We start from the raw sequence: 22,389 nt of genomic DNA on the forward strand, positions 1-22,389 counted from the left end.
CCAGAGGCTAGCACTTTTCTGAAGAGAAATAAGAGAAGGAATAGACAGGGGCGAAGGGGAGGGGTGGGGGAGGGGTGGGAGGAGAAACTGCTGCCAGAGATGTAAAACTAATAAAATCAAAAAATTTAAAAAGTATTTCTTTTGTTACTCTGTAAGTGAAAAATCTGACTGGTGACATGGCACATCCATTATTATTTTGCCTGCTGTCTTTCCTGTGAGTGTCCTGCTGAGGGGAAGAACAACTGCAGGCCCTCCTTTGTGAGCTTTAGAAAACAACAGAAAGGAGGCATCATTTCTGTTGCTTCTCTGATTTCTGCTGGCAAACAGTCACAGGTATGTGTGTTTTGCAGAGAACCCAGCATCCCTGGATGTTAAAGACAGGGGTGGCATCCCTCTTTTGCCATTGCAGCTCTACCAGGTAGAGAGGGGCCCCACCCTCTGCATCAGTAGCCATAATGCCGGAGGAAGAGGGGAGAAGGAGGAAGAGGAGAAAAAGGAGGAGGAGGAGGCGGCTCCATTCCCTGAACCATTTTCTGACCCTCCTCAAGCCTCCAATTTTATAAGCAGTCCTTAATCCCCTATATTAAACCCCCTCTGCCTAAACCAGCTGCAAGTGAGCAGGTCAGGTGGTGCAGCTGCTGTCAAGGCTGCTGACTTAGGTTGGATCCCTGGGACCCATGGTGGAAGGAGAGACCCAGCTCCACATGTGCTCTGTCCTCATGTGTGCTATGGCATGCAAGCGCACACACGCACACAGAGAAAAATAAGGGAAACGAAACAGTACTTCCAGCTAGAATGATGTCTCTCCTTCCTGTAACTAACTTCTCATTACTGAAATTAAAACTATACCTATAACGTTTTGTATCTTTTTTAAAAATGAAGGCAAATTTGGAAATGTGTTAAAGTCAGGAGAATGAGACCATGGTTGTCATTTGTTTTATATTTTCAATAGTTTCATATTGTAAAATTTTAATGTTATGATTGTAAGTCTGTGAATGTCTAATTTTAATAGGGTTTTGCTTATGTTTTTACTCCAAAGTAATTTAAAAGTTCTTAAAGTCTTATGTAACATTAGAACTTAAAAAAGAAAATCACAAAATCTCAACTACATGAGAATGTTTAAGGAAGCTATTTATCTTATGTTTTCATAAATATTGAACAAATGAGGCTCTAAAATATACTCTCAGCTACTAGAGGTTCATTTCCATATTATTTATATTAAATCTTTTTATACACAAGTTGTTTTATTGTTACAAAAGATGATTACAAGTTTGATAAAGAAATGTTAAGACCTTGATAATTAATACTGGTTAGTTTTATGTCAACTTGACCCAACTGGAGTTACCTGAAAGTAGGGACCCTCAAGTAAAAAAAATGCTTTCATGAGATCTGGCTGTAAGGCATTTTCTTAATTAGTGATGGATAGGGAGGGCCCAGCTCATTGTGGGTGGTGCCATCCCTAGGCTGGTGTTCCAAGGTTCTATAAGAAAGCAGGCTGAGGAAGTCATGATGAGCAAGCTGGTAAACAGTACCCCCCATGGCCTCTGCATCAGCTCCTGCCTTCAGGTTCCTACCCTGTTTGAGTTCCTGTCCTGATTCCTTTGATGATGAACTTCCTTTGAAAGATACGGAAATGTAAGCCAAACAAACTCTTTCCTCCCCAACTTGCTTTGGTTATGGTGTTTTATTGCAGCAATAGTATCATAACTAAAACAATAATGTTCAAAAACTTTCATATATAAATTAGATCACGAGATTAGCAAGAGTAAACTGGTATTAAAGTTCCCTTCCAATTGTTGGTAGAATTAGTTCCTTAGCTGAACATTCTTTGTTATAATATAATTTATAATTTGTTAAAATATAATTTAGGGGTATCCGAACAGGCTTAAATTGATGCTCTACATACATAGTACAGTACCTATATTAGTACATAGGTTTATTTTAGGACTGGGTATGGTGACTTACATCTAATCCCAGCACTCAAGGCTAGAGACAGATGCAGGTAAATCTCTGCGTTCAAGGCTAGCCTGGTATACAAAGAGAATTCTAGGGCAGCCAATCACAGAGAAACCCTGTCTCAACAAAAACAAAACAAATGAGAACACAAAAGCAAAACAAAAGAAAATAAGTCCAAAGTTTGTCACAGTGGTGCATGCTGTTTGTGAGGGTGACTCAGGAGGATAATGATTTTGAAACCAGCAACTGTAACGTAGTGAGATTGAAGGTCGGATGAACTACGTTGTTAGCACCCGTATAAAAAGGAAAGGGTAAGGGGAACTGCTTCTTCATTGGTTGGTCCCTCATCATTCATGCCATCTTTCCCTCCACCTCATACTCCTGCTGTGGTCTGTCCACCATGATGGTGTCAGAGCCAGATGGGGCCTTTGGAACTTTGAACTAATGAAATAAACTTTTATTAAGTCCTCAGCTTCAAATACCTTGTTATAGCAGTGGAAAACAGACCAAAGCAAAGGGTTAGACAGCATTTGGAAAACCAGGCGTTAAGAGAGGTCAGCTTGTATGGATGGTCTTGTTACAAAAGAAAATAACAAGAAGCCAGACGTTGTCATGCAGAAGGAGAGCCCTGTCAACCACTTTCTCTTGTGCTCATACTGGGCATCTCACTGTGTGGCTGCACTGACCTAGGGGTGGGCTACAGAGACCTCCACGTGTCTTTGTGGCAGCCACATCCTTGTCATGTCAGAACGTGAGGGTGGGGTGGGTCTTGCCATTCTCATACCTTGGGAGCCTCGGGAAAGAGAAGTCTCTCTGTGCGGGCCTCTCTTCTTGGTCCTGGGGCTGGAGTCATTCAGGATGACCTGCTGCACAGGGCGCAGGCCTCTCACCCTTGCCCCGGGAAGGGCCTGTACAGGCAGAGCAGGCTGGATGACTTGCTGGTAGGCTGCTGCTGGAGGGTAGCCATGACCATCTGTGAACACAAGAGTAGCAGCGGTGTAGTAGAAGGAGCGGACTCCAGCTCCTTCATGCGAAAGACCATGCAAGCTCACTGAACAACTTTCTCCCGACAGCAACTGAGGGGCCGAGAGCCACCGCCTCCATAGTATTTGTCATATTTCTGTACTACTAATTACTTATGGTATTCACAAAACTGATACACTTTTTTTCTATGTGAAAATATCTGTGAAATCACGTTTGACATTCTAACTAGAAAACGCAAAAAAAAAAAAAATTAAGTCATGTTCTAATAAAATACTTAAGATAATCCAACCATGAAGGGCCTCTCTGGTACCACTGTCCCTTCCATAATTCCCCAATATCTAGAACCTAGGGCTCCAAGAAAGTATCCTTGAGACAGATTTAAGATTGTGTGCTGGGCTGGGTGTGGTACCGAGTGCCCTAGGAAGTAGATCTCAGTGAGTTCAAGGCCAGCCTGATCTACATACTGACTCCTGTCCCAAAACCAATCAAAAAATATTTACTATGCTCCCCACCACTACTAAGTAACACACACCACACACACACACACACACACACACTTCTCTTACAAGAAGTAATGAGTAACACCTTGGCTTGTCCAGTGGAAAGGAGTCAGCAGCCCCCTCTAACTTGACATTCTCTCCTACCGTGCCGTGTGCTCTTGGTTCCAGAACAGTAGAGGAGACGAGGAACGGGAGGAAGGGGAGATGTTAGATATTTGCTGAGTAAGCATGTTAGGACCTGAGCTCAAGACAGCAGCACCCACACACAAGCTAGGGAGGCAGAGTCAGGGAAACCCTGGGGTTCACTGCCTTGCCAGTCTGACTTAGTTACAGGCTGTCTCTCCAAAGGTAAGGTGGAGACTGATTGAGGAGAGCATTTGACATGTCCCTCTAGCCTACATGCACACACTCACACATACACCCACATACACACATATAATAATATAATATATATATATATATATATATATATATATATATATATATATCCACACACATGTGAATACACACATAAACATAAAATACAATTAATTATTAATTATCTTTAAGAGTAACTATTAGCATGAAGCCAGGCTGGCAGGAACTGAATGGATGTGATGTTGTAACCTGGGAGAAAGTTGGTCCTAGGAAGTCCCCAGAGCAACAGGGTCCAAGGGAAGGCCAGCTCAGCTGACGAAGTGAGAGAAATAGAAAAATTCAGGCTGGGAGAGATACCTCAGCGGTTAAGAGTACTTGCTGTTTCTTCTAGAGGATTTGAGTTCGGTTCCCAGCACCCATGTCAGGCAGCTCACCATGACCTGTAACACCAGCTCCTGGGACCCAGCACCCTGCTGTGACCTTTGAACACTTGTGGTACATATTCACACAGACATACAATGAAAATTCGAAAGGAGATGCAGAGAGATGTGAGGACTGGGGGGGTGGGATGGGGCTATGAGAGCCGAAGCTGGGAACCTGGAGGTGCAGGCATGTGTGGACTGGAGAGAAGCTAGTGTTAAGTTGCTCAGACCCAAGCTGTCCCCTCTACTCAGGACAGAGGCAGAATGAGCCAGGAAACATAACCTGTAAGGACATATAAAGCATTTTTGTTAAAAAGCTGTGATGGGTTTTAAATCCTTCCCCGACTTATACTAGTAGTTCTTTTTGCCTGCCAGGGTAACCGATGTGAGGGAGACACAGAGAAATAAACTGCAATAACAAGAAGTGGCACAGTTAGTATTCACCCTGCAAGGTCAGGTCGCTGAGGGAGAGTGGCACTCCTGCATCTGGTATGCAGTGAGAACCCTTGGACACTAAAGGACCGTCCAGGGCAGTGGGAACCTCGGCACAGAAGCAGACAACAAATGTGTTTTTCCTAGTTTGACTGTTTTCAGGTCCCCACTGTCTGGACTCAGACTTGGCTGGATGACCCTGGCAGTTTACACAGGCTAGACTTTCACGCCTGGCCAAACTCGCTGGAGCCTTCCACTGTTTGCCTTGACCCTCATATCAGCTGTATCCTTCCTACCGTTCTTCCTCTTTGCAGAAAGTGACCGTGACCCTCCAACCTAGACTGTCTACTGGCTTTGACACATGACCCATGTCTACTATTGTTAAGCCCTAACTATTGCAAACAGAGGTTTGAGGAAGGGAGGAGAAGAAAGGGATTTGCCCAGGCTTGTCCCACACGGGGCTGACAAAGGCAACCAGGACTTGAGGGGAACTCTAAGAATGGGGGGGACAGGACCATGGGGACTTCTGTTGTCTAGGACAAAGTCTCTCACTAAGGTTTTGCTTTGATGGCCTTCGTAGAGCAGGTCAGATAGATTCCAGGAGGTCGAGATTGCAGTAGGGATTTGGGCAGCCAGGCAGGTCACTACCACTACTACTCAGGATAAAAGGGACAAAACGTCCTGCAGTCACGTCACCAGGCAGAGCCCAGCTCTCCTTTAGGTTGGCTTTCCATGGATCTGGAAACAGCTCTAGCTGCAATCCTGCAGTACACTACTGCACTTGAGATTCAGCCTTCGTGACCTGGTCGTCTTGTCGATCTTGGCCACCTTCATCTTAAATACCCCAAGCTGGTCATCAGCTCTGGGTCGGAGCCTACCATCCTCACTACTCAGAAAGATCTTGCCTTAAATCTTCACAGATCTACCTCTCCATGACCCTTATCACCCACTGTTCAAGGAGACCCAGCCTTGACACATTAGCTCCTCCCTCTCTAGTTTTATTTTGCGCATCACTGGGAAGGGTTTGTAAGAACAGGGTGGATGTAATATCATTATCATTCACCAGGCACAGTACAGCTACACAGGCTGTGCTCAGTAACTGACCGTTGGTAACAGAGTCCGCTTACGCAGGGAGGAGGAGCCATTTTGGACTGTGCAGGCTGCTTGCTAAGCCTTGGTTTGCTGTACTGCCTGCTTCCTGTCTGCTGTTCACTCTTTTAGAAATCAGTTTTGCCCTCCAGAAAATGAGAAAGACAAGGTCAGAGAGGAGAAACTGGCGGGGGCCCTGAAAGCTTTTCCAAGGAGATGCTGAAGTGAACTCAAGTGAAGTTTTCACTATTTGGAGCCATTTTTTTTTCTCCCCATATTCATTAATGACTACCTAATAACATTTTATCCGCTTTAGAGGGACTCGGAGGCTCTATCAGAGGGTGTGCTCCCTTTCCAGCAGGCGGGTGGTAGTGCTGGTAATCAAGAGCCTTTGAATCGAGGTCAGATGGTTTCAAGCAGATTACTCCCCCGCACAACATGTTTTTGTCTCATAGCAACAAATCGTATCATTAAAATCACCAAGCACGTGGGCTGAGTGTTTGACGAGCTGCAACTCACTTCTGAAACAGCCACCTGTGGTAAGAAGTTACACCAGTGTATATGAACAACAAAAATGGCACACCTTGTTGGTTTTTTAAATTAGAGGACCAACAATATAATCCTCTGTGCCATCCTCTTGTTTAAAACAAAAAGTGACTCTCAGAGGGTCAACTGGGTCAACTGAAATGAACCCCTTTCTTCTTCTTCTTCTCTTCTTCTTTCTTCTTTCTTCTTCTTCTTTCTTCTTCTTCTTCTTCTTCTTCTTCTTCTTCTTCTCCTCCTCCTCCTCCTCCTCCTCCTCCTCCTCCTCCTCCCCTTCTCCTTTCTCCTCTTCTCCTCCTCCTCCTCTTCCTCCTCTTCCTCCTCTCCTTCTTCTTTTTTTTTTTTTGAGACAGGGTTTCTCTGTGTAGCCCTGGCTGTCCTGGAACTCACTCTGTAGACCAGGCTGGCCTCGAACTCAGAAATCCGCCTGCTCTGCCTCCCAAGTGCTGGGATTAAAGGCGTGCACCACCACTGCCTGTCATTTATGCTGTTTTGTTTGTTTATCTGTTTTACACTTTCATCCATTGGATCTAAGTGCACAAGTATGTATACACACGCACGCTTGCAAGTCAGAGGACAGCTGTGAGAATTGGTCCTCTCCGCCCTGTGGGTCCCAGGGGTCCAGCAGGGATCAGGCTTACTGACAGACACCCTTTACCCACTGAGCCAGATTGCCGCACCTCATTGCTCAAAGTGTAATCCTGCTGTTTCACTAGCATGTCCAGGCCTTTCTAGCTCCGTGCTCCATGCTGAGTACTGGTCTAGGGTTTCTTCTCAAGACTGTAGAGTTCGAGTTTCTGTTTCCCAGAGAATTAGCTCAGAATGGGCTAAGAGTCCTTCCCATGGCCCTGCATCCTCCCTGCTCTGAGATGTCACTCTCCCCGCCCCGATGGCCTCTGTTCTTGGCACCATAGCAACATCCGTCTCTTTGCTTCTTTGAGCTTCTCATTCTTAGCTCTCAGCTCAACTGTCTGTCAAATGAGACCTGCCTGCCTGCCTATTATATCCTTTCCAACCCTGCATTTTCTTTATAGCATATATGCTTTCTCATGTTATACGCATATTTGTATTTATTCTGTCTCCTCTGCTTGTATGCTGATTTAACATTATATGTGTGCCCAGTACACAGCATGGCAATTTTTACTAAATAATTGATAAATGAATGGGCATGTTCTATTTACAAGTTCATTTTCCTCCCTTCCTTCTTCCCCTGCTACACCAGTTAAGATGGCTTTCGAAGACTTGATGTCACAAAGACTCTCCCATGACTAGAGAGAGGTCTCTCCTTTCTCCAGAAGGGAGAGCCTTCTTTTCATTCATTCAACAAATATTATAGAACCTCTACTCCCAGGCACATAGTGAGCAAAGATTAAAATGAGACGGCTCCCTTACACAGTGCAGATAAACAGAGACAGAGGGAAATCTGTGTGTCTGTAGGTGTCTGTTTTTCAACACAAACCCACACTAGTCAGTGTGTGAGAAGGAGAGGCATACATCAGCAGCCACAGCCCTACTTGAGAATCGCTGCTCAAAAATAGCTTCCCACAGACTTGTCTCCTGTGCCTAAAATTCCATCAGGAGGGTTTTCTCTGCAGGAGATGGAAGGTGGGTGATGTGACAGACAGATGACTTGCTAGCGAGTAACTCCTCGGCTCTGAGGCGGTGTTGAGCACAACATGAAAACAGCTGATGGGAATCTTGCACAATTCTAAGTGAGCGCCCAGCACCGCCTGTTGTTTGTCAGTCTCGTGAGCCGCTTGGCTCCAGTACAGACAATCTTCATGTCGCTGGGCTCTGACCATTTGGAATTGTAAACCAAGCCTTAATGAGGTTTTTCCGTGTATCAGGGAAACTGTCCAATTTTCTTCCTTATTAAGAATGGTAGTAAAAGAGCTTATAAGGGAGGAAATAAAAATCTGATTTTCAGTTGTCAAAAACATCACAATGAAATGTGATCAGTTTAGCCAGGAAGCAAAATGCCAACATAAACTGTTAGCTGAACTCCCACAGCTGTACGCAGCTGCGGCTCGTGCAAGGCCGTCCTTTGTCAGTTCTTCCATCTGGTTTACTTTTCCTGGTTTTAATTGTACATGCATCTTAGGATACAGACAATCACATGAGCTCGCTCTCTCTCTCTCTCTCTCTCTCTCTCTCTCTGTCTCTCTGTGTGTGTGTGTGGTGTGTGTGTGTGGTGTGTGGTATGTGTGTAGTATGTGTATGTGTGTGGGGGGGTGTATGTATGTGTGATATATACATATTATATATATATATATTTGTGTGTATGTGGTGTATGTATATGTATGTATGTATGTATAGTGTGTGTGTATGTGTGTGTGTCCATGGGAGCGTGTACCCACCATGTTATCTTATTCTGCCACCTTAATAAAGAAACAAAAGTTGTATAAAATATAAGGGCTCAGGCTTCATCTGGTGACCTTCAGTTGAAGGGCTCTCAGACAGCAAGACATCAGAGACCAACCTCTCCTGGAGCTTTAGTGAGGTAAACATTGTCTTTTTTCATCTGCCTTGAAGTTTTTTTTTTTTTTTTTTAACACGAAAAGGTGACCAGTAATGTTACTTTTGCTTTAACTTGCAAAGCGTGAAGATACACCATTTGCATGGTGATCATTATTTATTTACAAACTCATTAACAGGCAAAGAAGCAATGTTCTTGTAGAGCTGAGTGGAAGACCCACGTGGCCACGGTTTCCACTGCACGGCCTCCCCCAGGTAAACAGCTCTTTTTGAAGTGGTTTTGTTGCAATTAGGTGCAGTTATATATATATTTTATATATGACAGGAAACTAAGCATTTGTATATCTGTCCTGAATGTTGAAAATCCATGCAGCAAAGAGGGGTCTGAAAGTGAATCCTCCACAGGGCTGGGCTGCAGGATCCACTTCCAAATAACAGCAATGCTAAGAACTGCTGAGGGCCTGCTGTCAGCCAGCCCTGGCAGCAACCCCCTGGGAGTCCTTGCTGCTGGGTACCTTGTGAATATTCCAGGGCCACAGTACCCTGCAGAAAACCTCCAGCACTCTCCTCCCCCCCCCACACCCCCCGTAGCTTCCCTCTGATGAGGACTGTCCAGGGTGAACAGCTCGAGCTAAGGCAGGCTCCAGCTTTAGGCATGTTTTGTTCCTTTCGACTTTTATTTATGTTTTCATCATAGGAATAATGTTACAAAAAATTAACACAAGTATATTAAGATTACAAGGAGAAGTAAGTTCTTCTTGTCCCTTTTAATTCCCGGCTTCCTCTCATGTTAGTGCAATCCTTCAGGGCCTTTAAAGGGTGTTTCTTTTTTATAAGCACATATGGGATCAACACTGTATCTTGTTTTCCCCCCTTAACCCTTTTATGTCAGAATGTGTACACTGTTTTATGCCACATGATAGGACCCAGTGGTCCACTGGGTAAATAAATCATGGCATGCAGGTACTCTTCAACCTACGTGGAGCTATGTCTCCATGCACGCATTATAAACGGAAAAAAAACAAGTAAACATGCGTGTACTGTACTAACAGCCAGAGCACCGTGACCCTCAGAGCTGAGCACCCTGCTTACCTAGAACCTGAAGCTGACCAGGCACTGGGCTCTCTTCAGCCTCTGTCCAATCCATCATTCCACACCATCCCGAAGTTAACTCCCAGATCAGAACCATCTCTACCACTTTCTGCCCATTATTAATTGACAGTAGCTTGTTTACTTCATACAATGTTTTTTAAGATATTATTTATTTGTGCATATATACACATGCACACATGCACGTACACAGAGAGAGACAGAGACAAACAGAGAGAGACAGTGGGGGGAGAGAAAGACAGAGGAAGACAAAGAGACAGAGACAGACAGAGACAGGAAGACAAAGAGAGAGACAGAGACAGAGAGAGAGAACAGAGAAGAGCATCAGATCCCTTGGAGCTGGAGTTACAGGCACTTGCAGGAAGCCCAGCATGTTAGTTGGGTACTGGATCCAAACTCTGATGTTTTTGATTGAGCAGAAAGTATTCTTAATCTCTGAGCCATCTCTCCAGCCACCACAAAATGGTTTTTTTTGTTTTTGTTTTTTTAATAAGGACATGTGAGGAGCCGGTACGTGGGTTTGTGGACTTTGAGGGCAGGTTCCTGCAGAAGCCAGAAGCATCGGATCTCCCTGGAGCTAGAGACATAGGCATATTGTGAGCTGCCTGATAGGGGTAGTGGGACTTGAACTCAGGTCCTCTGGAAGAGCAGAGTGCTCTCTTGAGCCCTGGGCCATCTCTCCAGCCCTCCTGCCCCCAGTGTTTTAATAACAAGTATAGATTTGCTTCTTTGGTGTTCCTACTGGATACATTACTAAAGTAAGGCTGCTGGCCAACAGGAGGATTAATAGCATCTGATAAATAGTGAAGTTGCCTTCCAGAATTGCACCCGATTCTGCTCTTACCAAGAATGTACTAAAGTATTCGTTATCTTACACCCTAAGTATGTGCAAGACTTTTATTTTTGCATCCATCATTATATAGAATGCATCATTGCATTTTTGGCATTTCTTTTTCAATCCATTTGTGTGTGTGTGTGTGTGTGTGTGGTGTGTGTATACACCTGTAGTACATGTATGTGAATGCAGATGTCCTTGGAGCCAGAAGAGGACATTGGACCCTCTGGAGCTGGAGTTAGACCATTGTGAGCTGAAAACTGAAGGATTCTCTCCAAGCAGCAAGTGCTTGTAACTGCCAGTCATTTCTCCAGCACCGTGTGTGGCGTTTCTGTTGTATTTCGTAAGTGAATTATTCCCATGTCCAGCCAAGTTCTCTCCTGTCTGCCCTTCTTCATCTCTCTCTGCACTTGTGATCAGACACTCCCTTCCAGCCCTTCCTATAGAAGAGATAACACAGAAAGCAAGGGGAAGGCAAGCTGGTGAAAGCAAGCCAGCTCTTAGTCATTTGGATATGTCCGTCTTCAAAGGAGGCTGCCCAAGGGGCAATGCTACCTCCAAAGGCTCAACAGGAAAAACTTTCCAGGGGGAGGGCTTCTGGGACAGTCACTATCAGAGCCAACGCCTGCTTTGCTATCAAGATGTAGCCATCTCCGGCTGCAGACAAAGGCAGCTGCTTGAGACTCACAAGGCTTTTGACTGTGAGTTCACACTTCTGCCCTTCGTCTAAGGAGTTAATCAAAATGCAGAATAAAATGTGTGCCATAGTATTTACTATTGGTCCAGAAACTGGAAAAACTTTCAATGGCTGACAAAGAGAACAGGTTAATGGTAACTCAGCAATATTTCTAGTACAATACAGTTCAGCATTGACAGTTTAGTTTTTCGTGTGTGTGCATGTGTGTGTGTGTGCGCGTGCGTGTGTGTGTGTGTGCGTGTGTGTGTGTGTGTGTGTGTGTGTGTGTGCGCGTGCGTGTGTGTGTGTGTGTGTGTGTGCGCGTGCGTGTGTGTGTGTGTGTGTGTGTGTGTGTGTGTGTGAGCGCGTGCACGCGCGCATGCACATGTAGAAGCCAGAACAATTTGCAGAATGGCTGTCCTTCATTATGAGCTTCTCAGCCTAGGCAGCAAGTGCCCTTAACCAGTGAGCCATCTCACTAGCCCAAGTCGGCATTTTAAAGCAGTGCTAGATGGAGCACACTCAATAGCACTGCAAAGTATTTTATATTAGGTATATATGCAAAGGGTCTGGTTTTTTTTTTTTTTTAAAGCCCATTGGAAATAAATATATCAAAAATCCCTACAATAGGGAATTCTACTTGGGTAAAGGAAATAGCCCTATTTTCAACTTCTGGCATATTTCATTTGGAGGAAAACGACCCACACACTGCTGTTCTGACCAGCAAAAGTTTCTTTAAGTAGGAGAAGTAGAATTTTAAAAGCTTTTTAAACTAACCTTGGAGAACTAAATCCTTACCAAAGTTCAGTTCTCAGTGACTCACAGGTAAGAAATCCACCACACCTGTACAGTGATTGGCACTCAGCAGGCACGTGGTCCCGCCCACGTTTTCTGCAACCGTGACAGGGAAAGAACAGGAAAAGGAAGAACCCAGGAAGAAGCCCCAAGAACTAGGACAAAGGAATTTTCTGGAATTCACTAGGGTCTTCTCTCTGTCTAGAAGCATGTCTCAATATGCTCAGTGGGGGGATGCACTTTGTCCTACGTCTCCTAGAGATTCACGTGGGGGCAGGCCTTGGCTAACGATGCAATGTTAAGACCCCATCACAAGCCAACTACTCATCATCAAACCAGAAAACTCCTGACTGCTAGTCTCTGGAATTTGGCGGGGTTGGGAGGCCTAGTTTCCTCAGTCCCTGGTCCAGAATGTCCCTCAGCGATAAAGATAACTTACCTGGCACCTGGTGGTGATAGGGCCCTCCGGGACAGTAGTACTGATAGTTCCACGGAGCCTGTGGGGAAGGATTGAGAGGCAGCATCTGTGCATTCGCTGGATACCTCTGAAGTTCAAACTGAGGAAATTCCTTGGACCTCAGAGGCCCAGGGAGATCCTGCAGGTACATGAGGAGGTTAGGGGCAATGGCCTCTCCAGCTGCCTGATACCCAGGACATCTGGGGCTGGGAATCATACCCAGTGTCTATCGTGGGCACATCTGGGGCTGCCCTGTTCCTGTGGGGTCGGGGCGGGGCCAGGGCCGGGGCCGGGGCCGGGGCATCATCTCTTGGCCACAACTGGAGGAGTCTGCCAAACATTAGGTAAACTTGGGTCCAATTTGTCTGAGTCATGGCCGGTGTCGGGAGAAGCTGCTGAAAGCTGAGATCCCAGCCATCTATTGCGTTTTTCCGTAAGTATAAACCGATGCTCTGGAGAAGGGCTCCAAGCTCAGACTCAGACTCAGGCTCGCTGGCGTCAGAGGAACATGAGGAAACATCTTTGCCAAGATTGGGGTGCCTTCTAACGAACTGGCTTCACCTTCCTCCAGACTTTGGCACGCAGGCAGGTGACCTGTGGTGACACAGGCTGGTGATTTGCAAGTTTCAGGGGAGGGTACTGGAGTACAGACAAGCTGCTGGGTGCCATGTTCCTTGTATTTGGGGCAGGTGGTTCCAATTCCTCTTCTGGATATTCTGGGATCGGTTTCAGCAACTGACTCGGGAATGGTTCTGATTCATCAACTTCCACAGGAATGCTTCGATCATTCTAGTTTCTGGAACAAGAGAAACATGCCAGTCTCAGAAGATAGATCAGCGCTTGGAGTCCCCATTTTATGACCTTAAAGGACCTGGTTCAGGATGTGGTTTAAATTAACAGTAGTGTGACAGCATTGTGCTCACAGGGGCCCCCAATCACATCAAGCTGTTTACTTACTCTGCAGGCAAAGCATTCTGCTTATTAAGATATTTTCTGGAAGGCCGTTGAAGAAACATGACCAGGAGTTGGTCTGTGGTAGGAATTGCTTACCAGCAAGGGGGAAACATGAGTGAAAAAATCAACTGCCACATGTTAAGGAGAGAGAGATTGTCATAAAGTGGGCTGCTTTGTGTGCTTGGAGTGCATGATGAAAAAGATCCCAGGAGCGGATACAGGACAGTCTCCAGGCATACTCATGGTTTTAAAGTGAGAAGCAGGGCAGCATATGCTTGTGGCACGTGGCTTCCTCTATGCCTGGAGGATGCGGGATGTACACAGTCTCCACACTAGGGCAGGAGAGAGGAGTGGGCGGAAGACTTTTACCTTTTGAACTTACATTTTTTTTTTTTTTTTTTTTTTTTTTACTGTTTGGCTATTGCTTAATTGAAAACTAAATAAGTTTCTTTAAAAACGAAAGCACAAGCTTAAAACGCACTGACCAGGTCATGGTGACATTTTCTCCTTAACAACTTGGGTCATTTGGAGGACGTATTTACCTCTGGGCATTGTGCCTGCATCGAAGGTAGGGAGACCAAAAGGCTTGTTAAACTATCCCCTCAGCCCCAGAGCTGCCCTCGATCCAAGCAATATTGCTTTTATCTCTAAAAAAATCGACTTAACATAATGGGGGGGGGTTTTCTTCCTTTGTCTAGTCATTAGCTAGTTGCTGTGACGCCCAGCTGTAGGAAACAGAGGAAAGCCTGGAAACAGGGTGCTGTAGGGACACTGGGGTTCACAGGAGTTTCAGAGCAAGCGTTGTAAGAGAGCAAGTATCTGTGGGAAATCCCAGCGGTTTATTCTACAGAGGGCCTTGTACACAGCACACTTCAATACTAGAGAGAAAAGGCTGCGTGCGGAGCGTTAATTCCAACTTTGGATCTATGCAGCCTTTCAACCACCAACGTTTACTGAGAGCATACTGTGCCTGAAGCCACAGGGCACACAGATTATTGTGACAGCTTTTGGAGAATAGGAAGTTACTGTCTCTTGCACCCTAGCCTGCACTGCACCAATTGCCTGTCAGAGGTAGGCCAGCATTTGCTTCTCAACATAGTAGGTGAACTTCTGAGCTAGAGCAATGGTCTCTATCCAGTGGGCTTAACTGTCTACAGAAAGCCACACATGTTAGCACATGCCTGTAATTACAACTATTAAGGAGGCTGAGGCAGGAGAATCACTTGAGCCCAGGAGCAAAACACTTCTCTCAGGGTCTCAACACTTGAACCCTTTGTGGGCACACAGGGTGCATCTCCAGCCTCCAGCTCCCTGGCTGGAGCTCCTCCTTCCATGCTGTCATGTGTGTCCCTTGGGAGAGATCCCACTGTCTAAATTCATTAGAACTTTTAAAATGACCAGAACTACCAAAAGATATAAGATGCTCCAACATTTTATTATTTTTTAAATGTGCACCATCAGTTCCCCATTAACCTTATAGTTCTGTCTACAGCTACAAAATGGGAATGCACCATGTGACATGCTTGCCAACCCAGCTAGTCAGGAAACAAGCAGTCTCTCAAGGGTGGCTGAGCGCTGCGTGATCTGTATGCATGTGTGAACCCTCGGATGAGAGGGAACACACGGAGAGGGGACAGAGCCGGCTAGCAAGGGATGACGTTCTGCCAGCTCGTGTCACGTGAGTCCCATGCACTGTTCAGTTTTCAAACACTTCAGGTGCAAATGTTTCCATTCCCCCTCTGGTTTCAATGTGGGTATCTGGAAAGTAGTTCCTACCAAAAGACAAGTTGTAGATTTGTTCTTTTAACTCAGAGGCTACGGGAAACTAAATCACAGATGACAAGTGTGACCACCTCACATGACTTAAAACTGGTCTGTAAAGGGGGACATGGCCCCTCAGGTGATACTAACACATGCCTGTCTTGGCAACGAAAGCTCTCCCAGTAATACTGTAGCGACAGTAATGACTACAAAATCACACGGACGCTTGTTTTCAGTAAGTCATTCCACAGTGGGCCCTTACTCCAGGTTAGCAGACCGCCCCCCAAGCATAAGCTCCATTATAATTTTTTTCTCTTTTAACTATCTATAAGTAGTGCTGAATGAAAGAGGATGGAAGACTAGACACTGAAAGCTTATCAAAATGGTTCCTTGATCTGACCCACGATAGTAGATGCTCAGTAAAGGTTTGCTGACTGAACACATGATTGTGTCTATGTGCAGCAGTACTTTGTAGCTGGACAGGCCCCTGGCAGGGTCGGTAGAGCCCTGGTCAGAACTGGCAGGACATGGTGAGTGCCCTGCCTAGCCTTCCTGGCTGTCACACGGAGCAGCTGCACGTAGTTTACCAAAGATGCAGTTTTATCTGTAGTAAAACGTAAAGATATTATACTTTTAAAACAACCCAGGGTTTCCCTCTGCTGACCATTTCCACTTGCCTTGTTTTCTTCTAGGCTAGCTCCATATTCTGTTCATGTGAGTCTCACTCAGCCTGTACTCCAGTCCCTGGCTCAAGGAAAGTCCAGACTGACGTAGAAAATCCTTGCTCACCAGCCTTGACCTTGGGAGAAAGCCCCTGACCTCTGAGCGGACAGAAGGCCTGGTGGTCAGCCTGTGGGAGCCCTGGAGCGCGCACTGCTGGAACAGCTCAAAAAAAAAAAACAAAAACAAAACAAAAAAAAACTCTGGAAGCCAAGACTTGTCAGGCCTGAGAATTAGAACATGCCTACTAAATTTCGGCCCACTCTGAGGAAAGGGAGGGGCCGCAAGGAAACCTGGTGGGTGGGGGGGGGGTCTGGAGTTCCCAGGACAGATGCCCAGGTCCCAGCTTATAGGCCATGATGTGGCAGGGCTGCCATGTCTGATTCTTAAACAGACTCTCCCTTGCTTAGCCAAGAGGAATGAAGTAGTATTAGAATTGTAAAAGTCTGTGGCCTTTGACAGAGTATTTCACTTCTAAGAATCTCCTCCACAGAGAAGAGTGCACATTGTTCCCAGTGGAGCCTATAAAGACAGCAACAGAGCAAGACTTAAAACAAAATGGCTCTGGGTCTCAAAGTGTTGTGTATCTGGACAATGAACTGTCCATCTTTAAACAAATAAGCCTCACACGCACTGCAGTGGTGGCAGCTCCAAATGTGTTAGGTTTAAAAAAATAAAACAACAGGACAGTGTGCACGTGGCTCTGTGTGATGTAAGACTGTTCCTGTGCATGCCATCTCGAAGGAGAATGCTGGTTATCTCTGGGAGGGGGCAGGGCAGGGGTCACTTTTCGGAACAGCCTGCACCTTTTCTAATTTGTACCGAGTGTGTGTCTATCTCTCTGTTAAAAATGTAAAGATTCCACACTGACCTGATGCTCACAAAGGTTAAGAACCAATGTCACCACGATTCCCCACCTCTACCTTCAGAAGAGAGTGAACTTAGAATATAAAACCCAAAAATGTAGTACCACTGGGGCTGGGCATGGCTGCAACAGGCTAGTACCGAGCACTGCCATAGTGAACTGCCAGTTAGGCACGTGGCAGGACCCACATACCCTCTGGCCCGACTAAAGGCAGTAGGTCTCCCTCACCCACTATGGGCAGACAGCTGCACTTGCTGTGTTCCAGTGCTTGCATTGGACTCCTCTCTTCTCTTTTTGAGAGAGGGTCTCACTATGTATCCAAGGCTACCCTAGAACTTCCTAGGTCAGGCTGACCTTGATGTAGACCTCTGTCTCCTGAGTGCTGGGAATTTTGTTTAAAATTAATTTTTTATGTGTATGAGTGTTTTTTCTACATATATGTCTGTGCCTGGTGCCCTCGAAGGACAGAGAAGGACATTGGCTCCCCTAGAGCTAGAGTTACAGGTGACGAGAGCCAACATGGGGGTGCTGGGAACTGAACCTGGGTCCTCTTAGTCACTGAACCATCTCTCCAGCCCTCTTCATTCTCCTCAGCTCTCTGTCAGTTTCTCCACGGCTTCCAAACCTCTGGCTTTCCTTTCCCCCTCTTAGGTCTGAGGCCAATATCCTCTACCCTCCCCAACCTCTGCAAAATTGGGTTTGCAGACAAGATCTTATCCAGCAGTCAAAAGCTTTGATACTCCGCTGGCAGTGTGCCCCTGTCTCCTCTCACAGAACTGTGCAGGCTCCTCTCCAGCCATTCTCTGTACACAGCTCAGCCAGTATCCCTGAGCTGCCATCAGCTCTGCTCAGATCCTTCCCCAACATCCACACCCTACAATAATAGCATATTACCTACCTAACTCAACAGAGTCTCAGAAAGGAGGCCATTAATCTCCATAGCACCTGTATGATCTTACCAGAGCCTCTGTCCCTCTGGTCATACTGGCCTCCCTTCTTGCATGTCTATCAGACAGCTTCCTACCCCTTCCTGTTTGCAAAGCAAGACAGTCTCAGGACACAAGTGAACTGATCTAATGCTATGCTCGCAGTTCACTCTGATTCTGACTTACAAGTGGCCTTAACCCTGGATTGACCTGTATTCCTCAGGAGTGACAGCTACTCAGAACTAAACTGCTTCAGGGCGCAGGCTTCTCTGCCAGCTGTGTAATTCAGTGCTATGACCACAACAGAGTTACTTAGCTTCTCTGGCCTCATTTTCCTCATCTACAAAAGGGAGGAACAGCAACTCTCTCCACAGTTGTACTGTGAAGCTAAAGAGGTCTTCTCCCATGGCCAGCCAGACACTTGGCTTTGGAACAGGTTTTTGAGATGCTGTCTCCTGCCGGTATACCAGTAGTAGGGTGCCACCTCAGCCTGGTGAATGGGGACTGTAGCTGTCTATGAGAGAACTATGAATGTTCTCACCACACTGGAGTCAGCTCATCTGGTCTTGGTCCGCATGCAGGGTAACAGGAAGCGTTCTGCTATTCCTTAATGAGACACTTACCAAGAGCTTGGTGAAGGCAAATCTCCCCATGGATTCCTAGCAATTGCCATAAGCCATTGGATCCAGGGCTGGCAAGTTTTTCCTATAAAGTCCAAACAGTGTATCCTTTCTACTTTATGGGCCATATGTCATCTCTTTCTTGTATTTGACTGTGTGTGGTATATGCACAGATAGGTACACATGTGTAATCATGTGCTTGCATATGTGTGTATATGTGTGTTTCTGTGAGAGAATGTGTATGTGAGAGTATATGTTTGTGTGGGTGTATGAGTGTGTGTGAGTGTAAGTGTATGTGTATATAGGTGTGTGTATATGAGTATGTGTGTGAGTCTGTGTGTATATAGGTGTGTGTACATGAGTGTGTGTGTGTCTGTGTGTGAGGACAGAGAAGTTGCTTTTATGTTATTCCCTTGGACAGTGTCTGTCACTGACCCTAGCCTGACTGACAAATGAGGTCCTAGGATCCACCTGCATATAAAAACCAGGCTGCTATGGCAGAGTGTAAGCCGGGTAACACGGATCTAGTTAAGAAAAGTTCCCCTCCCTCGCCTGTCTTTTGTTAATCTTCACTGAATGGTAGTTATTCCTGAAATGGTTACAAAGACTTTTATAACGTAGTAACTCATTTCATTCTCATTATGATCTGAGTTGATGGGTACTGTTGTTGGTTCTGTTTTATAATGGGGGAAACTGAGGCACAGGAAGGTGAAAGAACTTTCTCAAGGTCCTATGGCCAGTAGCAGTTCAGCCCTAGAGCCTGTGTGATGAACAGCCTGCACTGAGGCTGGTTATTTGGGAGGGCAGGGCTCAGAGCATTCACCTTGACCTGCCAGGGCGTGGACACGCCCCTCCAGTGCTGGGGGGCAGGGGGAAGCAGCGCTAGGAGGAAGCCAGGGTGCCTGTCCCTCATGTGGTTACAATGGAGGATGCCAGCAGGACTGCAGAGGCATCTTGATTTGAAAAAACGGCACTTGATTGGATCTCATTAAATTTTAATCATAAACTGAATTCAAAATAAATTGAAACCTGGTTGACAGAGCACAAACAAAGGCGATGATAAATGGCGGGCGGGCGAGGCGGCTGGAAAGGGGATCGCCTCCAGGAGACGTCTCTGAGGCAAGGACAGAAGGGTGGAACTTAATGAAGGCATTGTGTCCCTGGGAGAAGACAAACAGTACAGCCAGGGAGAGGAAGGGCAGGAGTGAGCAGCCAGCGTAATTAACAAATGGCATAACAGCTCCTAAGTAATCAAGACTAGCTGATCACAGCTGCTTGGATTGTGTTTTGTGTTTGAGATGGACTCCTGGATCCTAGCCTGGCCTTGAAATCCTCATCTTCCTGCCTCCACCTCCTACATGCTGAGATTATAGGTACCAGTATTTAGGCTCAATTGAAGGAATTGTATGTCTGCATGTTTGTATGAGGTACACGCACACACACACACACACACACACACACACACACGCGCACGGTTGATTGCTTTTGGAGACCCCAGATTGACATCAAGCGTCCTCCTCAATTGTGGGTGCATACATGTGGAGGTCTCCCCACCTCAACGTCGTGGGTAGTCCGCCAATTTGCTCTTCAGATTCCCTGGCTCTGTTCTCCTGCTTGCCTCTTAGGTGGATTCTATGGGTCTGAACTCCAGTCCTGAAACTTGGGCAACAAGCACTTTACCCCACAGAGACATCTTCCAAGCCCTGAACTTTTTTTTTTTTTTTTAAATACTGTTTGGGTTACTGATGGGGTTGAAGAGTCCTAAAGACATACAACAGCATGAATATTTCAGGTGGGTATAAGAAATACATATATATACTAATAATTGGGAGTATCCAAAACTCTAATTTGGATCAGATTTTTCCTTTTTTTTTTTTTTTTTTTTTCCTTTTCTTTTGTTTTTTCAAGGCAGGATTTCTTCTGTGTAGCCCTGGCTGTCCTGGAACTCACTCTGTAGACCAGAGCTGACCTCGAACTCAGAGATCTGCCTGCCTCTGCCTCCTGACTGCTGGAACTAAAGGCATGCACCACCACTGCCACCCGACCTGGATCAGATTATTTTCAATCACAGATTCTCAAGGTGTTTTCACTCTCCAGAGAATAATTTAAATTTCTTCTTACATTTATTTATTGTTCTATGGTGCATTGGGGATGCCATGGCACCCATGTATAGGCCGGAAGACAACTGGGCAGGACCTGTTCTCCCTTTACACCACGTGGGCTCCTAGGATCAAGCTCGGGTTGTCAGGCTTGGTGGCAAATACCTTTACAAGCTGAGTCATCTTGCTGGCCACAAAGAGTTTTGTGTGTGTGTGTGTGTGTGTGTGTGTGTGTGTATCTAGTCACAGATTTTAGAAAATATCTGTAAACTCATTAATTTCTTTGCCTACTGCCTAAATGTGTGCAAATTATCATCAGATTGGTTTGCCTAGTAGAAGTTTAGCTTGGGGTGAACTGTCTGGCTCACCTGAGTGATTCAACCCCAAGTGAGCAAATACTCCAAGCTTACTTGCAGAATTTCCCTGGGAGAGAAGTTGTTCCATTATGATTTGCCAGAGTCTTTGAGGCGGTGTGAGCCTTGGAGACACGGGAACATTTGCTGGACCTTACAAGGAAGACTCACAACAGGCTGAGGGCGGTCATAATGCTCTGATCTGCAAAGTGGACTTGGACTTAGTGCTGAACTTGAAAGGGGGAGGGAGACTTCTGGGAACAGTCAGCTACCACAGTGAGAGCTGCGAATAAAAACATTTGGAGAATCAACCTCAAGCCAGCTCAGGAGCTTCTGTTGTCATTGTCTGTCTACTTCATATAAGGTGGCCTTTCTAATGAAGGGACAGGAAAAAAAAAAAAAAAAAAAAAAAAAAGACAGAGGAAAAAAAATTCTGGGAATTGTTACTGCTATGGGAGAAAGACCTTTTAACCAACGTGCATTACAGGTGCAGGAAGGGCCACAGGGAAGAGGCATGTGTGTGTAGGGTGGGCCAGTGGCCAGGATGCCCAGGATAGGAAAGGTTCAGAGATGAGCATGAGACCTGAGAGGAGCAGCAGAGAGGCCTGGGCACAAGATTCCAACACCGTCCAAGAGCCAGATTTCCTTCATCACTGAGGGAGATGCCAAGACCCCATGCAGACTGGGTGTGCTGGGCGATAAAGGGGAACAGGCTGTGTGAGGGCCTCCCACCTACCCAAATCTCTTGCTTTCAGCAATGCCATGAGGGAATCAAGCCAAAGTGACAGCATGCTTAGGGCCGCCACATGGATGAAAGCCCACCCTTCCTTGGCTGCTTTATAGTCTGTGGTCTCCGAGAAGGCCTGTGTGCACACCTGCATGCACCACACACCTGTGTGCAACACCTGCATGCGCCACACACCTGTGTGCACACCTGCATGCACCACACACCTGTGTGCACACCTGCATGCACCACACACCTGTGTGCATACCTGTCTAAAAGAAGAGTGAGCAGAGCACTGAGTCTGGAGCACACGTGGGCTCTAGGAGGCAGGCTGGGCAGGAGAGGAGGAATGTCGGAGTTGGGGAAGGGAAAACCCTGTTTCATGACCTAAAAATAGCTAGGAGACAGAACACTGAGAAGAAATAGGAGAGGCCTGGAGGTCGGCTTCTAGATTCCAGCCATCAGATGCTTCTTGTGGAAGGCCAGCCGGACTGTTCTGACAAATAAGATCAAAGTTTACGGGTTGTTTAGTTGGCTATGGAAGGACCTAGAAGTTGACCACACCTCCACCTGTGTCCTTCCCTATAGCAGTTGCCTACGGTTCATAAAGATATGCTTCTTAAAGCTAATCTAAAATTGCCTGCTGCAGAAAATGATTTGGATTCAGGATCTATCTGAGATTTCCATTCTGCAACATATAAGACATTGATTTAATTTAGACAAACTATGCCGCCGT

At 46.0% G+C, this 22,389-nt stretch overlaps 1 protein-coding gene and 1 long non-coding RNA gene across 2 annotated transcripts in view; one reads left to right on the plus strand and one right to left on the minus strand.

The window, feature by feature from the left end:
* Positions 1-13,329, minus strand: part of Traf3ip2 (TRAF3 interacting protein 2) — a 30,362-nt gene extending 17,033 nt beyond the window's left edge. The window contains 5 exon segments of the mRNA XM_034524203.2: positions 2,741-2,795; positions 2,798-2,929; positions 12,614-12,778; positions 12,781-12,834; positions 12,837-13,329. Of these exon segments, the coding sequence (XP_034380094.1) occupies positions 2,741-2,795; positions 2,798-2,929; positions 12,614-12,778; positions 12,781-12,834; positions 12,837-13,005 (575 nt within the window). The 5' untranslated portion in view covers positions 13,006-13,329.
* Positions 13,330-14,994: 1,665 nt separating this feature from the next.
* On the plus strand, positions 14,995-16,760 carry LOC117724416 (uncharacterized). The gene is made up of 2 exons (XR_004608811.2): positions 14,995-15,263; positions 16,039-16,760. It is a non-coding gene; the product is annotated as an uncharacterized LOC117724416 (long non-coding RNA).
* Positions 16,761-22,389: the final 5,629 nt, after the last annotated feature.

Source organism: Arvicanthis niloticus, chromosome 20 (genome assembly GCF_011762505.2).
Source record: "Arvicanthis niloticus isolate mArvNil1 chromosome 20, mArvNil1.pat.X, whole genome shotgun sequence".
NCBI lineage: Eukaryota > Metazoa > Chordata > Mammalia > Rodentia > Muridae > Arvicanthis > Arvicanthis niloticus.